Source organism: Erpetoichthys calabaricus, chromosome 1 (assembly GCF_900747795.2).
Source record: "Erpetoichthys calabaricus chromosome 1, fErpCal1.3, whole genome shotgun sequence".
NCBI lineage: Eukaryota > Metazoa > Chordata > Cladistia > Polypteriformes > Polypteridae > Erpetoichthys > Erpetoichthys calabaricus.
Window position 1 is genome coordinate 232,279,328 of NC_041394.2, and position 15,041 is coordinate 232,294,368.

A 15,041-nucleotide genomic window follows, 5' to 3' on the forward strand; every position below is an offset into this window, starting at 1 on the left:
GAAAAGGTACTATGTAAATAAAATGGAATATTTTTTGTTCTTATTATTGTTGTTGTTATGAATTGCTATGAAATGAGTTCAATGTACTCTGCCTGGTAACCACTGACTTTTGTTAAAGTCAGTTGAAGAGGATGCCATTTATTAATCAGAAAGTGTAGTTTTAGTTACGCTGGGTTTAAGAAACTTGCATAAATTAAAGATTGTTTTTAAGATAAAATATGTGTTGTTCTTAGCATTATGATGCATTTGCAAAACTCACACCATTAATAAAACACTGCCACCCTCATCAAGTACTACAGAAAATACCTTACAGACATAGGAATGTATGTATTTGTATAAAGAAACTATACAGGCACAGAGAAAATGGAAAAAGTGGAGAAAAAAACCCCAAGCTGTTCAGACCTATTGGTTCTTTTTTCCTCCAGGCATTATATCACTTAAGTATTTAAGAAATCAGTCATGTTACTTGGTATATACTTTATTGCCACATTCCTTTGGTCTGAGGAGCATAATGAATTTTGATGCCTTTTCTGATACCAGTGTCACCATCCAGAACTATAACTGTAATTATTAATTAGCTGTTGCTTGACAGTTTATGTTAATCAAATTAGAAATTCTGTGTTTTACTGTCCATCCATCCATCCATCCATCCATCCTCTTCCGCTTATCCGAGGTCGGGTCGCGGGGGCAGCAGCTTGAGCAGAGATGCCCAGACTTCTCTCTCCCCGGCCACTTCTTCTAGCTCTTCCGGGGGAATCCCAAGGTGTTCCCAGGCCAGCCGGGAGACTTAGTCCCTCCAGCGTGTCCTGGGTCTTCTCCGGGGCCTCCTCCCGGTTGGACGTGCCCGGAACACGTCACCAGGGAGGCGTCCAGGAGGCATCCTGATCAGATGCCCGAGCCACCTCATCTGACTCCTCTCAATGCGGAGGAGCAGCGGCTCTACTCTGAGCCCCTCCCGGATGATTGAGCTTCTCACCCTATCTTTAAGGGAGAACCCAGACACCCTGTGGAGAAAACTCATTTCAGCCGCTTGTATTCGTGATCTCGTTCTTTCGGTCACTACCCATAGCTCATGATCATAGGTGAGGGTAGGAACATAGATGGACTGGTAAATTGAGAGCTTTGCCTTATGGCTCAGCTCCTTTTTCACCACGACAGACCGATGCAGAGCCAGCATCACTGCGGACGCTGCACCGATCCGCCTGTCGATCTCACGCTCCATTCTTACCTCACTCGTGAACAAGACCCCGAGATACTTGAACTCCTCCACTTGGGGCAGGATCTCGCTCCTAACCCTGAGAGGGCACTCCACCCTTTTCCGGCTGAGGACCATGGTCTTGGATTTGGAGGTGATGATTCCCATCCCAGCCGCCTCACACTCAGCTACGAACCGATCCAGAGAGAGCTGAAGATCACGGCCTGATGAAGCAAACAGGACAACATCATCTGCAAAAAGCAGTGACCCAATCCTGAGTCCACCAAGCCGGACCCCCTCAACACCCTGGCTGCGCCTAGAAATTCTGTCCATAAAAGTTATGAACAGAATCGGTGACAAAGGGCAGCCCTGGCGGAGTCCAACTCTCACTGGAAACGGGTTCGACTTACTGCCGGCAATGTGGACCAAGCTCTGACACCGATCGTAAAGGGCCCGAACAGCTCTTATCAGGGGGTCCGGTACCCCATACTCTCGGAGCACCCCCCACAGGATTCCCCAAGGGACACGGTCGAATGCCTTTTCCAAGTCCACAAAACACATGTAGACTGATTGGGCGAACTCCCATGCACCCTCCAGGACCCTGCTAAGGGTGTAGAGCTGGTCCACTGTTCCGCGACCAGGACGAAAACCACACTGTTCCTCCTGAATCCGAGGTTTGACTATCCGACGGACCCTCCTCTACAGAACCCCCGAATAGACTTTTCCAGGGAGGCTGAGGAGTGTGATCTCTCTGTAGTTAGAACACACCCTCCGGTCCCCCTTCTTAAAGAGGGGGACCACCACCCCAGTCTGCCAATCCAGAGGCACTGTCCCTGATGTCCATGCGATGTTGCAGAGACGCGTCAACCAAGACAGCCCTACAACATCCAGAGCCTTGAGGAACTCCGGGCGTATCTCATCCACCCCCGGGGCCCTGCCACCAAGGAGTTTTTTGACCACCTCGGTGACCTCAGTCCCAGAGATGGGGGAGCCCACCTCAGAGTCCCCAGGCTCTGCTTCCTCATTGGAAGGCATGTTAGTGGGATTGAGGAGGTCTTCAAAGTACTCCCCCCACTGACCCACAACGTCCCGAGTCGAGGTCAGCAGCGCACCATCCCCACCATACACAGTGTTGACACTGCACTGCTTCCCCCTCCTGAGACGCCGGATGGTGGACCAGAATCTCCTCGAAGCCGTCCGAAAGTCGTTCTCCATGGCCTCCCCAAACTCCTCCCATGCCCGAGTTTTTGCCTCAGCAACCACCAAAGCCGCATTCCGCTTGGCCTGCCGGTACCAATCAGCTGCCTCCAGAGTCCCACAGGACAAAAGGGACCGGTAGGACTCCTTCTTCAGCTTGATGCCATCCTTCACCGCTGGTGTCCACCAACGGGTTCGGGGATTGCCGCCACGACAGGCACCGACTACCTTACGGCCACAGCTCCGGTCAGCCACCTCAACAATTGAGGCACGGAACATGGCCCATTCGGACTCGATGTCCCCCACCTCCCTCGGGACATGGTCGAAGTTCTGCCGGAGGTGGGAGTTGAAGCTACTTCTGACAGGGGGATTTGCCAGATGTTCCCAGCAGACCCTCACAACACGTTTGGGCCTACCAGGCCTGACTGGCATCCTCCCCCACCATCGGAGCCAACTCACCACCAGGTGGTGATCAGTTGACAGCTCCGCCCCTCTCTTCACCCGAGTGTCCAAGACATGTGGCCGCAAGTCCGACGACACAACCACAAAGTCGATCATCGAACTGAGGCCTAGGGTGTCCTGGTGCCAAGTGCACATATGAACACCCCTATGCTTGAACATGGTGTTCGTTATGGACAATCCGTGACGAGCACAAAAGTCCAATAACAAAACACCACTCGGGTTCAGATCAGGGGGGGGCATTCCTCCCAATCACGTCCTTCCAGGTCTCACTGTCATTGCCCACGTGAGCATTGAAGTCTCCCAGCAGTACGAGGGAGTCCCCAGAAGGTGTGCCCTCCAGCACCCCCTCCAGGGACTCCAAAAAGGGTGGGTACTCCGAACTGCTGTTCATGCATACGCACAAACAACAGTTAGGACCCGTCCCCCCACCCGAAGGCGGAGGGAGGCTACCCTCTCGTCCACCGGGGTAAACCCCAATGTACAGGCTCCAAGTCGGGGGGCAATAAGTATGCCCACACCCGCTCGGCGCCTCTCACCAGGGGGCAACACCAGAGTGGTAGAGAGTCCAGCCCCTCTCAAGGAGATTGGTTCCAGAGTCCAAGCTGTGCGTCGAGGTGAGCCCGACTATATCTAGCCGGAACCTCTCGACCTCGCGCACTAGCTCAGGCTCCTTCCCCTTCAGAGAGGTGACATTCCACATCCCAAGAGCCAGCTTCTGTAGACGAGGATCAGACCGCCAAGGTCCCCGCCTTCGGCCACTACCCAACTCACACTGCACCCGACCTCCTTGGCCCCTCCCATAGGTGGTGAGCCCATGGGAAGGGGGACCCACGTTGCCTCTTCGGGCTGTGCCCGGCCGAGCTCCATGGGTGCAAGCCCGGCCACCAGGCGCTCGCCATCGAGCCCCACCTCCAGGCTTGGCTCCAGAGGGGGGCCCCGGTGACCCGCGTCCGGGTGAGGGAAAACGCTGTCCAAATTTTGTATTCATCATGGAGGTTTTGTTGAACCACACTTTGTCTCATCCCTCACTTAGGACCAGTTTGCCTTGGGTGGCCCTACTGGGGCATAAAGCCCCGGACAACAGAGCTCCTAGGATCATTGGGACACGCAAACCCCTCCACCACTGTTTCACTGTGTTTAACCTAATGTAAATAATGTATGGTTTAACTTTTTCTGTTACTGAATTTTAATTGTACAGTAAACTTATGCAGGTGCTATGAGCCTCTACTCCAGTGTTTCCCAAACTCGGTCCTGGTGAACCTCTGTGGCTGCAGGTTTTTGTTCCAACCGGATTTCTAATCAGTGACAACACCTGATAGCACTGATCTCATTTAATTAGCTGGTATTTTTTTTTTCTTTTATTCGACATTCAGAAAAGCATAGCAGCATGATTTTTACATTTATAAGACATTTAGAAATATTTCTGCTTTTGCTATAGATTTAAATGCTTAACTCTCTTTTGTTGATTTCATTATACTTTGCCCTTTCTCTGTGCAGTTTTTCCCCCTTTGTTGTATCTTAATAATGACAATTTCAAATGAGCAGAGCGGACACACAGGCAAACAACACTAAATAATCAAAGGCTGCAAGTACTTTAGCAACCGACCCACTAATGAGTAAATAATGGATTAATTAAACAATTAGAAGACCTAGAAAATTAGAATGAAAATCAAAATGAAAATACTGTTAAAAAGAAAAAAAATACATTATTCCTATATAACTGCTTGGTACATTTTAATTTTTTTTTTTTTTTTTTTTTTTAGCAAACTTAGTTTTCTAATTTCTATATTGTTCCCTCAACACACAACTTGGGAAATATCAGTTCACTTAATTAGCCCAGGAGTTAATTAAAAACAGAAGCTGGTTGGAACAAAAACATGCAGCCACAGGGTTTACCAGGACCGAGTTTGGGAAACACTGCTCTACTCAATGAAATTGACATTGAGATTGAATCAGCATTATTTTTTCTAAATGGTTGGAAAAATAGTAATAATGCCTATATGGGCATCCGATAGAATTTATTTGAAGAAAGAAAGAGAAAATGCATTAAAGGCACAACTAGGTTCACCTGGTCACTGAATCAAAGCTACTGTAACTAAAGAAGGTGAATGTTTGGTAAATCCAGCATGAATTGCACTAGAAGCTTTTCTGTGCAGGCTTCACAGATAATTAATAGAAGTTTAAAATCGATATTGTAACTAACTAGAGGTCACCAGAGTGATGTAAATCAATGTGCTTTAATTACAATAGTAATTAATTCTCCCATCATTTGTATTTGTTATTGACTTCTGAAAATGGTAACACTTCAAGTATGTAAGCATGGAATTTCTGCATGTTTTATAAAATAAATTCAGTTTGATTGAAAAAAAAAACAAAACTAGTTTCTACAGAATATAACTTTGAACAGTGGTTTTGTCCTGTTGTGCTTCCACAGGAAGATAAATCAAACTTTTCCCAAACAGTTTACTGTCATTCATAATTTGAAATTTTCTCAAGCATGAATATGAGTGTTGCATTACAGTTAGATAAAGGAAATGTTTAAGAGTAACATTCTAAAGAAGAGCATGTTGTAATAGAATTTTCTTTTGTAACATGACCACACTATCTATTTCATATTAATTTGACACAAAATTAACAGTAAGTACTTATAATTGTGTTCTTTCTATTTTGTTTTACAGATTAATCCAGAAGAAAATGAGAACTATGACACAATTATTAGTGGTGTGAACAGCGTTAGTCGCTTTGGTATGTTATTTGAAATCAGTTTATTTTGGTCAGCACAAAGTAAATTTTATACATTTGTTTCCCTGCATTATTCCTACATTCACATAATAAAGGGAATTCACAGTACACCAGTAAAATCAATTATATTCTATTACTCCCTTTTATATTACCTGAGAAGTGTATTGCATTTTAATAAAATGTAACATGCTGTGTATTTCATGTATGTTCAATGTAGATGCATGAAATCCACCTGCTGTGTATTTTGGACCATTGTTTCCACAAAAAAATACACAGCACAATAAACCCATCTTTTGTCATTTCCTAGCAATCGCCCACATTACATAAGGTACAGCTCTATGCGCCCTGCATTAGACTAGTCAACAATATGTTTCATTATAAAATTTGCAGACACACAGCACAATTCATTTTGCTCCCTCTTCACTTCTTAAACTGTGGTAATTCTCACTGTAAAATATACTCTTTAAAAGTATTGTAAAATTCAAAAGTTTGGACCATTCAAAATAAAATTTCTTTGATAATAAAGATAAACTCAATCTCAATACGATCCCCTAGTAAGAGTAGGTATTGCGTACTGTCATAAAATAACACACATTTGTTGAAAATATTGGGTAGCATCCTAAAGGAAAAATACAATATTGTATACTTGCATTAAAATAGTTTGCATGAGTGGTCCAGATCTAGCCATCACTCATGCTTCTTGACAAAGCAGGCATCGTAGAACCAGAACACCACAACATATGTCATACAACTCAACACAATTTCTGCATGTGACAAGAAATAACTCCAGAGGTTTTATTTTTTAGTTTAAAAATTTATTTAGACACAAAATGACACACAATTGACAGGCAGACAAATGCTGAATAGCATATGAAAGCATATTAGTCTTTGGGCACTAATGCTTGTCAGCGTACAAAAACATGTATGGTAAATGCACAGACATTAATGCATGTCACTGCATATGAATATGAAATAACACGAAATATGCAAAATATCCAGATGTTCAAAAATAGGTTACTTTATTGAATAGAGAATAGGAAAGATGGACAAAGGATAAACATAAAAACAGCCAATAGTAAAAAAAAATTGGGAACTTATTTATGTTACAAATACATTCTACATGATTTAATTTGTTATTTTTGTAATTGTTATTACAAAATTTTAAAAATGTTTAATGATGACATTGCAGCATTTTGGACTCTAATTTTCATGGCCACAGCTATGTTTTTATTGACAATGGCTTTCATTCCCAGTCACGTGTTTAAACGCCATTGTGACATATGGTGTCCTTGTGCAATAACTTTATCAGATGACATGGAGGGTTGGGACCTTTTGGCTTTGTTTTTTGTGACAAAAAATTTTGCTCAATGTTTTTTGAACATCTATATATATAATTCACTAAGGCAAGACAACCATGGAAAGCACGCCGGAAGGGGCGTGGATTCACTAAGCAGCCGACAAGTAAGATACCCATGGCGCACGCAGGAAGGAGCCACGCCCACCAACTCTAAGACCATTGGATACGACGACAACTCGCAGAGCCACGCCCACCAACTCGGACACGACGCCTCGGAAAACATGCTGTCATTTCTGTTTGTCTGTGCCACAGTCCACATGCAGCTCTGAGCCACGTTGACTTTTCATTAGTCAACCTCAGTGGAACCTTGGTTCACACAGAGGCAGCGCGAGAGAGTGACAGAGGCACACACAGGCAGCCCGAGAGAGAGAGCCACGCACACACAGGCAGCGAGACAGAGGCACACACACAGGCAGCGCGACAGAGAGACAAAGGCACACACACAAGCAGCACGACAGAGAGAGCCGCGCAATCCTTTAAAACTGAGGTTAAAACACAATGAAGGAAGCAGTCTTTAAAAACCAATAAGCCCTGTGCCTCTTTTTCATTAGCATCTCACCTGCTTCACCGCCCTGCAACAGTCGAGACGCTTTCTCAGCAGCTGACCTTCTCTGTGCCTGACTCCACTACTGTCAGTCGCCTGATTAAAAATGGTGAACCCCTGCAATGTTACTATCTTGGTTGGCTTCCTTTTTTTCCCTCTGTGCTTAAAACTCATTTAAAAAAAAAGTGTTTATACAACTGCTGCAATGTTACAGAGAGAGAGAGGGCTCACGTGCTTCTGAGAGACAGAGGGGGAGGGGGCTCGCGTGCTGCTGAGAGAGAGGGGGGGAGGGGGGCTGGGGAGGCTTACGTGCTGCTGAGAGAGAGGGGGGGTGGGGGCTGGGAGAGAGAGCCTGTGCATGCACTGCACATGCCATGCAGCTGAGCAGGGAGCCTGGGTGTTTGTGTCAGTGTTATTCAATGTTTTTACTATTACACTGTGCATTCTATGGTGTAATAATTAACTATATTTGTGCTTAAAAATCTTTAAAAAAATATATTTACATACAGTTCATACGGTCTGGAATGGATTAATTGTATTTACATACAATCCTATGGGGGAAATTGCTTCGGTTCACGACCAAATCGGTTTACGACCAGAGGTTTGGAACAAATTATGGTCGTGAACCGAGGTTCCACTGTATATTGAGTCTAGAAAACATGATCAGCAAGTCTTTGATAGGCTGCAACAAAATGATGAAAGAACGGGCACATTTTTTTCTCACAAGCTGGGTGGGTGGGTGTTAGTTAGTTAATTAGTTACTCGAAGGATTTCAAGATTTAATATGCACAAGTGGTAACACTGCAAAAGCAGCCCAAAGCAGAAAAGACGGCTGGCAAAAAGTGGCTGACAAATTAAACGCGTGTGCATTGTACTTACTGAAAGCGGCGTTACGGATTTTGCAAATGCTCATTTTTTCCCTCTGCTTAAAAAACATTAAAAAAGCGGCGTGATTATGCGGCATATACTACACCGTGGGTTGGTATGCAGCGTGTAAAACAGTTTGTTTGTGCGGACAATTTGCCTTTTACTTTAACATGAAGACAATTTCCTGTTAGATTTGCCTTTGCGATGACAATTGATAAGGCACAGGGCCAAACTTTCAAAAAGATGTGCATGTATCTGCCAAAACCAGTTTTCAGTCACGGACAGTTGTATGTTGCTCTCTCCAGAGTTCCATCTTTTCATTCACTTACTGGTATGCCTGCAGGAACACGTGCAGCGAGCGAGAGAGAGCAAGCGACACACACACACATACAGGCGCGCGAGAGAGAGAGCACTGGACGCATAAGAATAATAATACTTCATTACATTGATATACCGGTGTTTTCAGTATTCAAAGCGCTATCCACACAGGGAGAAACCGGGAAGCGAACCCAAAATCTTCCACAGTCTCCTTACTGCAAAACAGCAGCACTACCATTGCGCTACAAGGCAGTTAAAGAATGCACCGGCCTCGATTTTGTTTTCACTTCTGCTTACAGCGATCGGATCGTAGCGTGCATTGTTGCAATGTTACTTTTCTTTGTGGCTTATTACATTATGGATGTTTCACATGTTAATTTTTTTCCCTGTGCTTAAAAGACATTAAAAAAGTGTTTCTCAACTGTGACTCCGGAACAACTCAGTACGAAAGCTATGTTAAGCGTCAACAACGAAGACTCGCTACACCTTAATGAACAAGTGCTGAAACTTATCCTACCGACGAAGTAACTTTCACCAGCATGGCCTCCATCGTCACAGACGATCCCGCTTTCAGTCACGGACAATTGTATGTTGCTCTCTCCAGAGGTCCATCTTTTCATTCACTCACAGTGGTATCCACAAACCCACCCCATTTGGACAACTGTGTCGTTCAGCAAGTGTTCACCCATCAATACATAATTATGCGGCGTATGTTACGCCGCGGGTTGGCTAGTTACATTATATTTTTGACAAAGAGACACCATTAAGCCAAATTATCTTGCCAGTCCTACACACTAAATTCCTTCAAAATATTACCAGACTGAGTTTTAAGTTTCCCAACACCTTACTGTGATGATAAGAACCTGCATCACAGTATGATGGTATACAGTAAGTCAGCATACAGCAAACAGAGTGCAAAATTTGTTCCAAAGATGCAAATTGGAACACTGAACTTGTCAGTATAGCAGACTAAGGTTAACTATAACTTAACTATACTCCACTGATGCCACTGAAAAAAAAAGGAAGTTCAGGTGCAGTGGACTGAAGGAATTGAACCACAGACAACCAAAGATTGGAAAAACACTACCTGGTCTAGTTCTTGGTGATTCCTACAAATAACAGGTATAACATGCAATAAGTGAGAAATATTGTGTGTTTGTGGATCTATTTTGCTATGTGTTAACATTTGAAGACTGGTATTGGCAGTATAAGGTTGTGAGGTATGATTTTCTGACACTTTACTTGTTTACACCACTCAAGCATCCATGGAATGAGGTTAAACAAACTGCTTGTCATAGAGATTATCAAGCTGATCTCAACATTTATAGGACAACATGGTATCAGTATGAGCACAAATTCCAGTGCCAATATACGGTATCTAAGAGTCTCAGTGTTGTTCCCTTGACATCCCTTTGACTTTATACCTAGTCAAATTTAGGCTGTTCTGAGGACAAAGGAGAAGCAAACTTGTTTTTTTTGTGTTATGCTTAAACAATCATCAAAAAAGAACTATCATGCAGAGCAAAACTGAATAAAGGTGAGAAACCGATGAAAATCTATATTTCAGGTGATTTTTCAAGAAAGAGTTAAGGTGGGCTAATTCAGTATACACTAAATTACAAAGCAAACAAAACCAAAGAGAGCAAGCATAAATTGTAAACTTTAACAGCAAGGGACTGAAAAACAGAAGGTAAACGTGTCTTGATCTTTTATAACAAATTCCATTGAGACATCATGTATGGATCTGAAGGACAACTATTCACTTGTTTTGCAAAAGAACATTTTTCATAAGTTTTAATATGAAGTAAGGCATCTTTGAACATTGAAAGCCATGAGAAATATCTCAGCCACAGGTATCACAGGTAAGAATGCATATTTCAGAGAATTTCCAAGAGGAAATTCAAACTTGCCACGTTAGGACACTCTAAATCATAAAGTAACCACAATGAAATGGATTGTGCAAATATCCTAAACATTAACAGTCAGAAAATCAAACACGAATAACAAAACCAAATAAACAGAATAACATTGTGTTAGAAGCTAGCCTTCTTTGGCTGAGTAGTCATTTATGATTCAAAGGTAAATTTTTCTTTGTCTTTTTTAACTGAGTTTTTATGATTTGCATCTGAAGGAAATGCAGGCATGCATGAATGCACCAGCAAAACAGTAAATAATAGAAAAAAAAACCAAAACACTGATAATGTAAGTGTAGAGGCCACTCAGTTTACATGTGATCAAAATAATATTTGTTTTTAAACATTTAATAATTTTTAAACATATTTATTAATAAGACTGTTACATTTAAAATAAATAAAGACCTAAAGGAATGTTTGTTATTAGGAGTCTGATTTAACTAGACAAAGTAGGCAGTGTTTTGGACCTAAAACTAAGGAAATGTCTGCTGAATATTAAAATTGTTCAACACTGCCATTAGTTAAAATTTTATTTTTTTTATGTTATTTTTGCTCTTACTTTTTTAAAGAGAAAACTGCTATTGCTGAACCATTTGTTTTGAGAAGCCTTCTTCCAGAATCCACAGAAAAATACTATGTTTACAATGGCTCTCTAACAAGTCCTCCATGTACAGAAACAGTTCAGTGGATTGTGTTCAAGGAGACGGTACCTATTGCAGAGCAGCAGGTAAGCTGGTCTGTATTCACTGATGCATGTAATAAAAAAGAACAAAGCCATGCAAAGCCCCATTGCTTTACATGACACCTTGCAAGATCCAGATGACCTGGCAGACCCTTGTCAAATTTGTATGCCGTATAATATAATATGTATTACATATAATATATATATATAAAGGCATAACCATTGTGTTAACTATCCTGTCTATCGAGAATTGTGCTGGGATTAGCACTGTTACTTAAGAAGGTCTATTATTACTATGCTGGTTCAATGTACTTATCCTGAATAGCTCCTTGCTGGCTTTGGAGGCACACATTTACCACCATCCCAGTGGAGCTACCTAAAGCACACATTGCACTGTGCAAGAAAACAAAACCACCTTTTTAGCATGTACATTTCTACCCAGCATAGTCATTTCATGGATATATACGAAAGTGTCCATTTTTACTTCCAATTATTATATTCAGAGAGTTAGTTTAGCCTGTCAGACACCAGACACAAGTCATGTGATACTCCTGCACTTTTCCACTTTTAGACCCAGGGAAGGAAGACTGATGAGCCATTTAATTAAGATAACTTCATACATTTTACTCTCCTAACTCTTAACTTTTTTTTCTCTCAATACCTCCCATCATGTACTGCATGTTATTTATTTTTATGTCTCAATTTGTTTCTAATACTTGAATGAAAGATAAGAGAAAGCCAGCTACCCTATCTATAGTAACATGTAAGGGATAGTGGTAAATGAAATCAAAAAGCAGATAAGCATTTTTATGGTTTTATTATGTAAATGTACTAACATATTAGCATATTAGTAATAGAATTATTCAATTACTTATTTAACTTTGTTTTTCTGTATGGCACATTGCTTGTTGGTTTACTGATAAGTTCCCATTTTGTACTAAACACTTTCACTTAATTTTGCTAAAGGGATGTTTTTTCTAAGAACACAGGGTTTGCGTGAGTTATTTTCAAATATTGTAGAGTTTTTTTGTTTCCAGGTGTGACCCCACTTACAGGTAAGACATCTGCTTGTCCCTGCAGGGCAAATCTTTACTTGCAAAAAGTTTTTCTTCAGAAAATGTCAACATGCTAAATTAAATGGTTTCTTCTTTGATCTCATGTTTCCTTGCAAATGTGTCAAGCCAATGTTGTAAGTTTAAACAGCTAGTTTTTAAGAAGTTTTGTTTTATTTTTTGCGAGTAATTATGTCAAGATTTCTGTACATTATGTAACTCTGTCTCTCAGTCTGATTTAAATGTACTCACCAGAAGAATTTAATTACAAAAAGAAAAGAATCCTGCTTCCATGTGTTTGGTATATATATGTGTGTGTGTATGTATGTATGTATGTATAACTTGAGGGTATTATCAGTATAGTTTACTTAAAAATATAGGCTAGTAACATTTTAGATTTTCTTTATACAAATATCTACCAAAAAAATAAAACAAACAGCTTCATTAAACCTTGTTATTATTAGCTGAAATAATACTAAATTAATAGTATTATATGTTCCCTAGATGCAGTGCTTAAATAGGAAAAAAATAACTGCACATATTCTATTTTGGTTGGCTTCATATTCCTCCTTGTAGTGTGCTGTACATTTTAGATTTGAGCTCAATGTTATATATACATTTCATCTTAGACCCTATTTTCCATTGGGGGTTTGAGTGCTTTGATGGTCATATATTGTACATATATGTGTATCCTCCTCAAGCGCACCAATAGACATTTCTTGGACAAATATCAAGCATTGTCTAAATATCAGGAACAGGTTAATAGTATTCCTTATTGAAACATCTAACAAGGAATGGCACTTTGTTTATTTAGAAACTGTTTATCTTATCTTATTCTTATCATTCTATATATAGAAAATTAAATTTCTGTCTGTCTGTTCAAGCATCACACTAAAACCACTGCACCTACTTCTATAAAACTTTGCAATTTTTTGCGGTATAGTCTAAGTTTAGTATAGGCAAATAAAAGTTTATCTATATCTGTAACGATAGATAAATAAATAGATAGATTATCTGTAATAAAATAAAAAACTGAGACAGCCTCATTAAAAGTTGACATTTTTGTTATGAACTGAGAGTCCCCAAACACAAGGGAATCCCAAAAATGCCCACTGGAGGAGGATATACTATCAAATCCTGGCTAGATACAAGGGCAAACACAAGATTTGTATAGAATTAAAAGATTTATCCTTCAAAAATGCTCAAAACAATAAGCTAAACAAAGTCCCAATACAGTAATCCATAGAATCATCAAACAATAAGCAGAAGTTGAAAAAATCCAGTGATATCATAAAAGCGCATTGCCACTCTCTAGCCCATTTGAAAGAACTAACAGGAACTGTGGGAAATCCTCTCCTTTATAGGACTGCGGGCAGTCCCTGGTGGTAATGGGCAGATGGTCCTGACTCTTTGGGAACCACCCACAAAATATAAAGCACATAACAAAGGCTTAGAGGCAAAATTAAAAACAAGCAATGAAAATAATTAATAAGTGTAACATTAGCATAAATAAAAAACAAAAATGAACATAAAGGTCATGAAACAAGGATTCAGAGAAGGAACCCTAGCTGAAATATGATTTTTGCTGCATCTTTGTGCCTTTCAACCTTATCATCTCCAGAACATAGCATTATATCAATGTGATTTTTATTTCAAATTAATTAGAAAAGATTGCATAAGAAAATATGAGTTTATGTTGACCATAATAATTATTTAGAATTTTTAAATATTTATGGTATGCATGTTGAAAAAAGAATGTTTATATTTGCTCTGCTTTTTAACTCAGTTGATCATGTCAAAAATACATTCCCTGTTTTCTAAATGATGAACAAAAAACGTACTATTCAGTTTTTCCATAGGGCAAATAATAAGCAAGCAAGTGACCCCTTTGTGATGAGATGTAGTAACAAAATTGTTTTGAGATGGTCAGAGTGACAAGAGGAAGACACTTCATGGGTGCTACTCAGTAAGGAGTGTTTGCCGCTCAACCCTCATTTCTGTGATGAATCGAAGTTCACATTACTTGTTTACCAAAAGCAGTAATAGACATTGTAATACAGGGCAGCATTTAAATATATGTTTTCCCTATTTATGCCATGGGCAAAGACTGCAGAGAAATTGAGGTTTATATACTGTAATATTTATCTTGTGTTGAATTTTATGTGAACAGTACTAATTATTATTTTCTGTGATTCAGTATGAATCATCTATTATTTCTATTCATGACTATGTTGCCCAAGGAAAATATGAGTAATTTTACCTTTAACATAAAGTAAAGTTTTAGAAATAATTTTTGGTTGTTCCAAAAAAATCCTGTAACTGGAATTAAACAATATATTTTTGACACAAATAATTGAGATGAACCATAAAGATGCTACATTTCTTATCCAAGTGCATTTTTGCACCGGAACCCATAATCTAGTTGTAGGATAAAATAATGAAGTTGCTACAATGATAAAAAAGGATCAGTATTATAAGTCAGATTGGATATTGTAATCTAACAATATAAAGCAAATACTTGGTTAATTAATACTCAACTTATCATTTCAGCTCGAGTTTTTCTGTGAAGTTCTTACAATGCAACAAGCAGGATATGTCATGCTAATGGATTATCTGCAAAACAACTACAGGGAACAGCAATATCAATACACTGGACAAATATTCTCCTCATACACGGGAAAGGAAGAAATACATACACATGGTAGGTATAGT

At 40.2% G+C, this 15,041-nt stretch overlaps 2 protein-coding genes across 5 annotated transcripts in view; one reads left to right on the top strand and one right to left on the bottom strand.

Moving 5' to 3' along the window:
• The window catches only part of LOC127528811 (craniofacial development protein 2-like), a 239,691-nt gene that overhangs the window by 193,457 nt on the left and 31,193 nt on the right, over positions 1-15,041 (bottom strand). The gene's annotated exons all lie outside the window — the stretch shown is intronic.
• The window catches only part of ptprz1a (protein tyrosine phosphatase receptor type Z1a), a 326,171-nt gene that overhangs the window by 191,367 nt on the left and 119,763 nt on the right, over positions 1-15,041 (top strand). For all 4 annotated transcript variants that reach the window (XM_028812515.2, XM_028812516.2, XM_028812517.2 and 1 more), the window contains exons 6-8: positions 5,533-5,599; positions 11,165-11,322; positions 14,880-15,030. In XM_028812515.2, the coding sequence (XP_028668348.2) occupies positions 5,533-5,599; positions 11,165-11,322; positions 14,880-15,030 (376 nt within the window). The remainder of the gene's footprint in view (positions 1-5,532; positions 5,600-11,164; positions 11,323-14,879; positions 15,031-15,041) is intronic.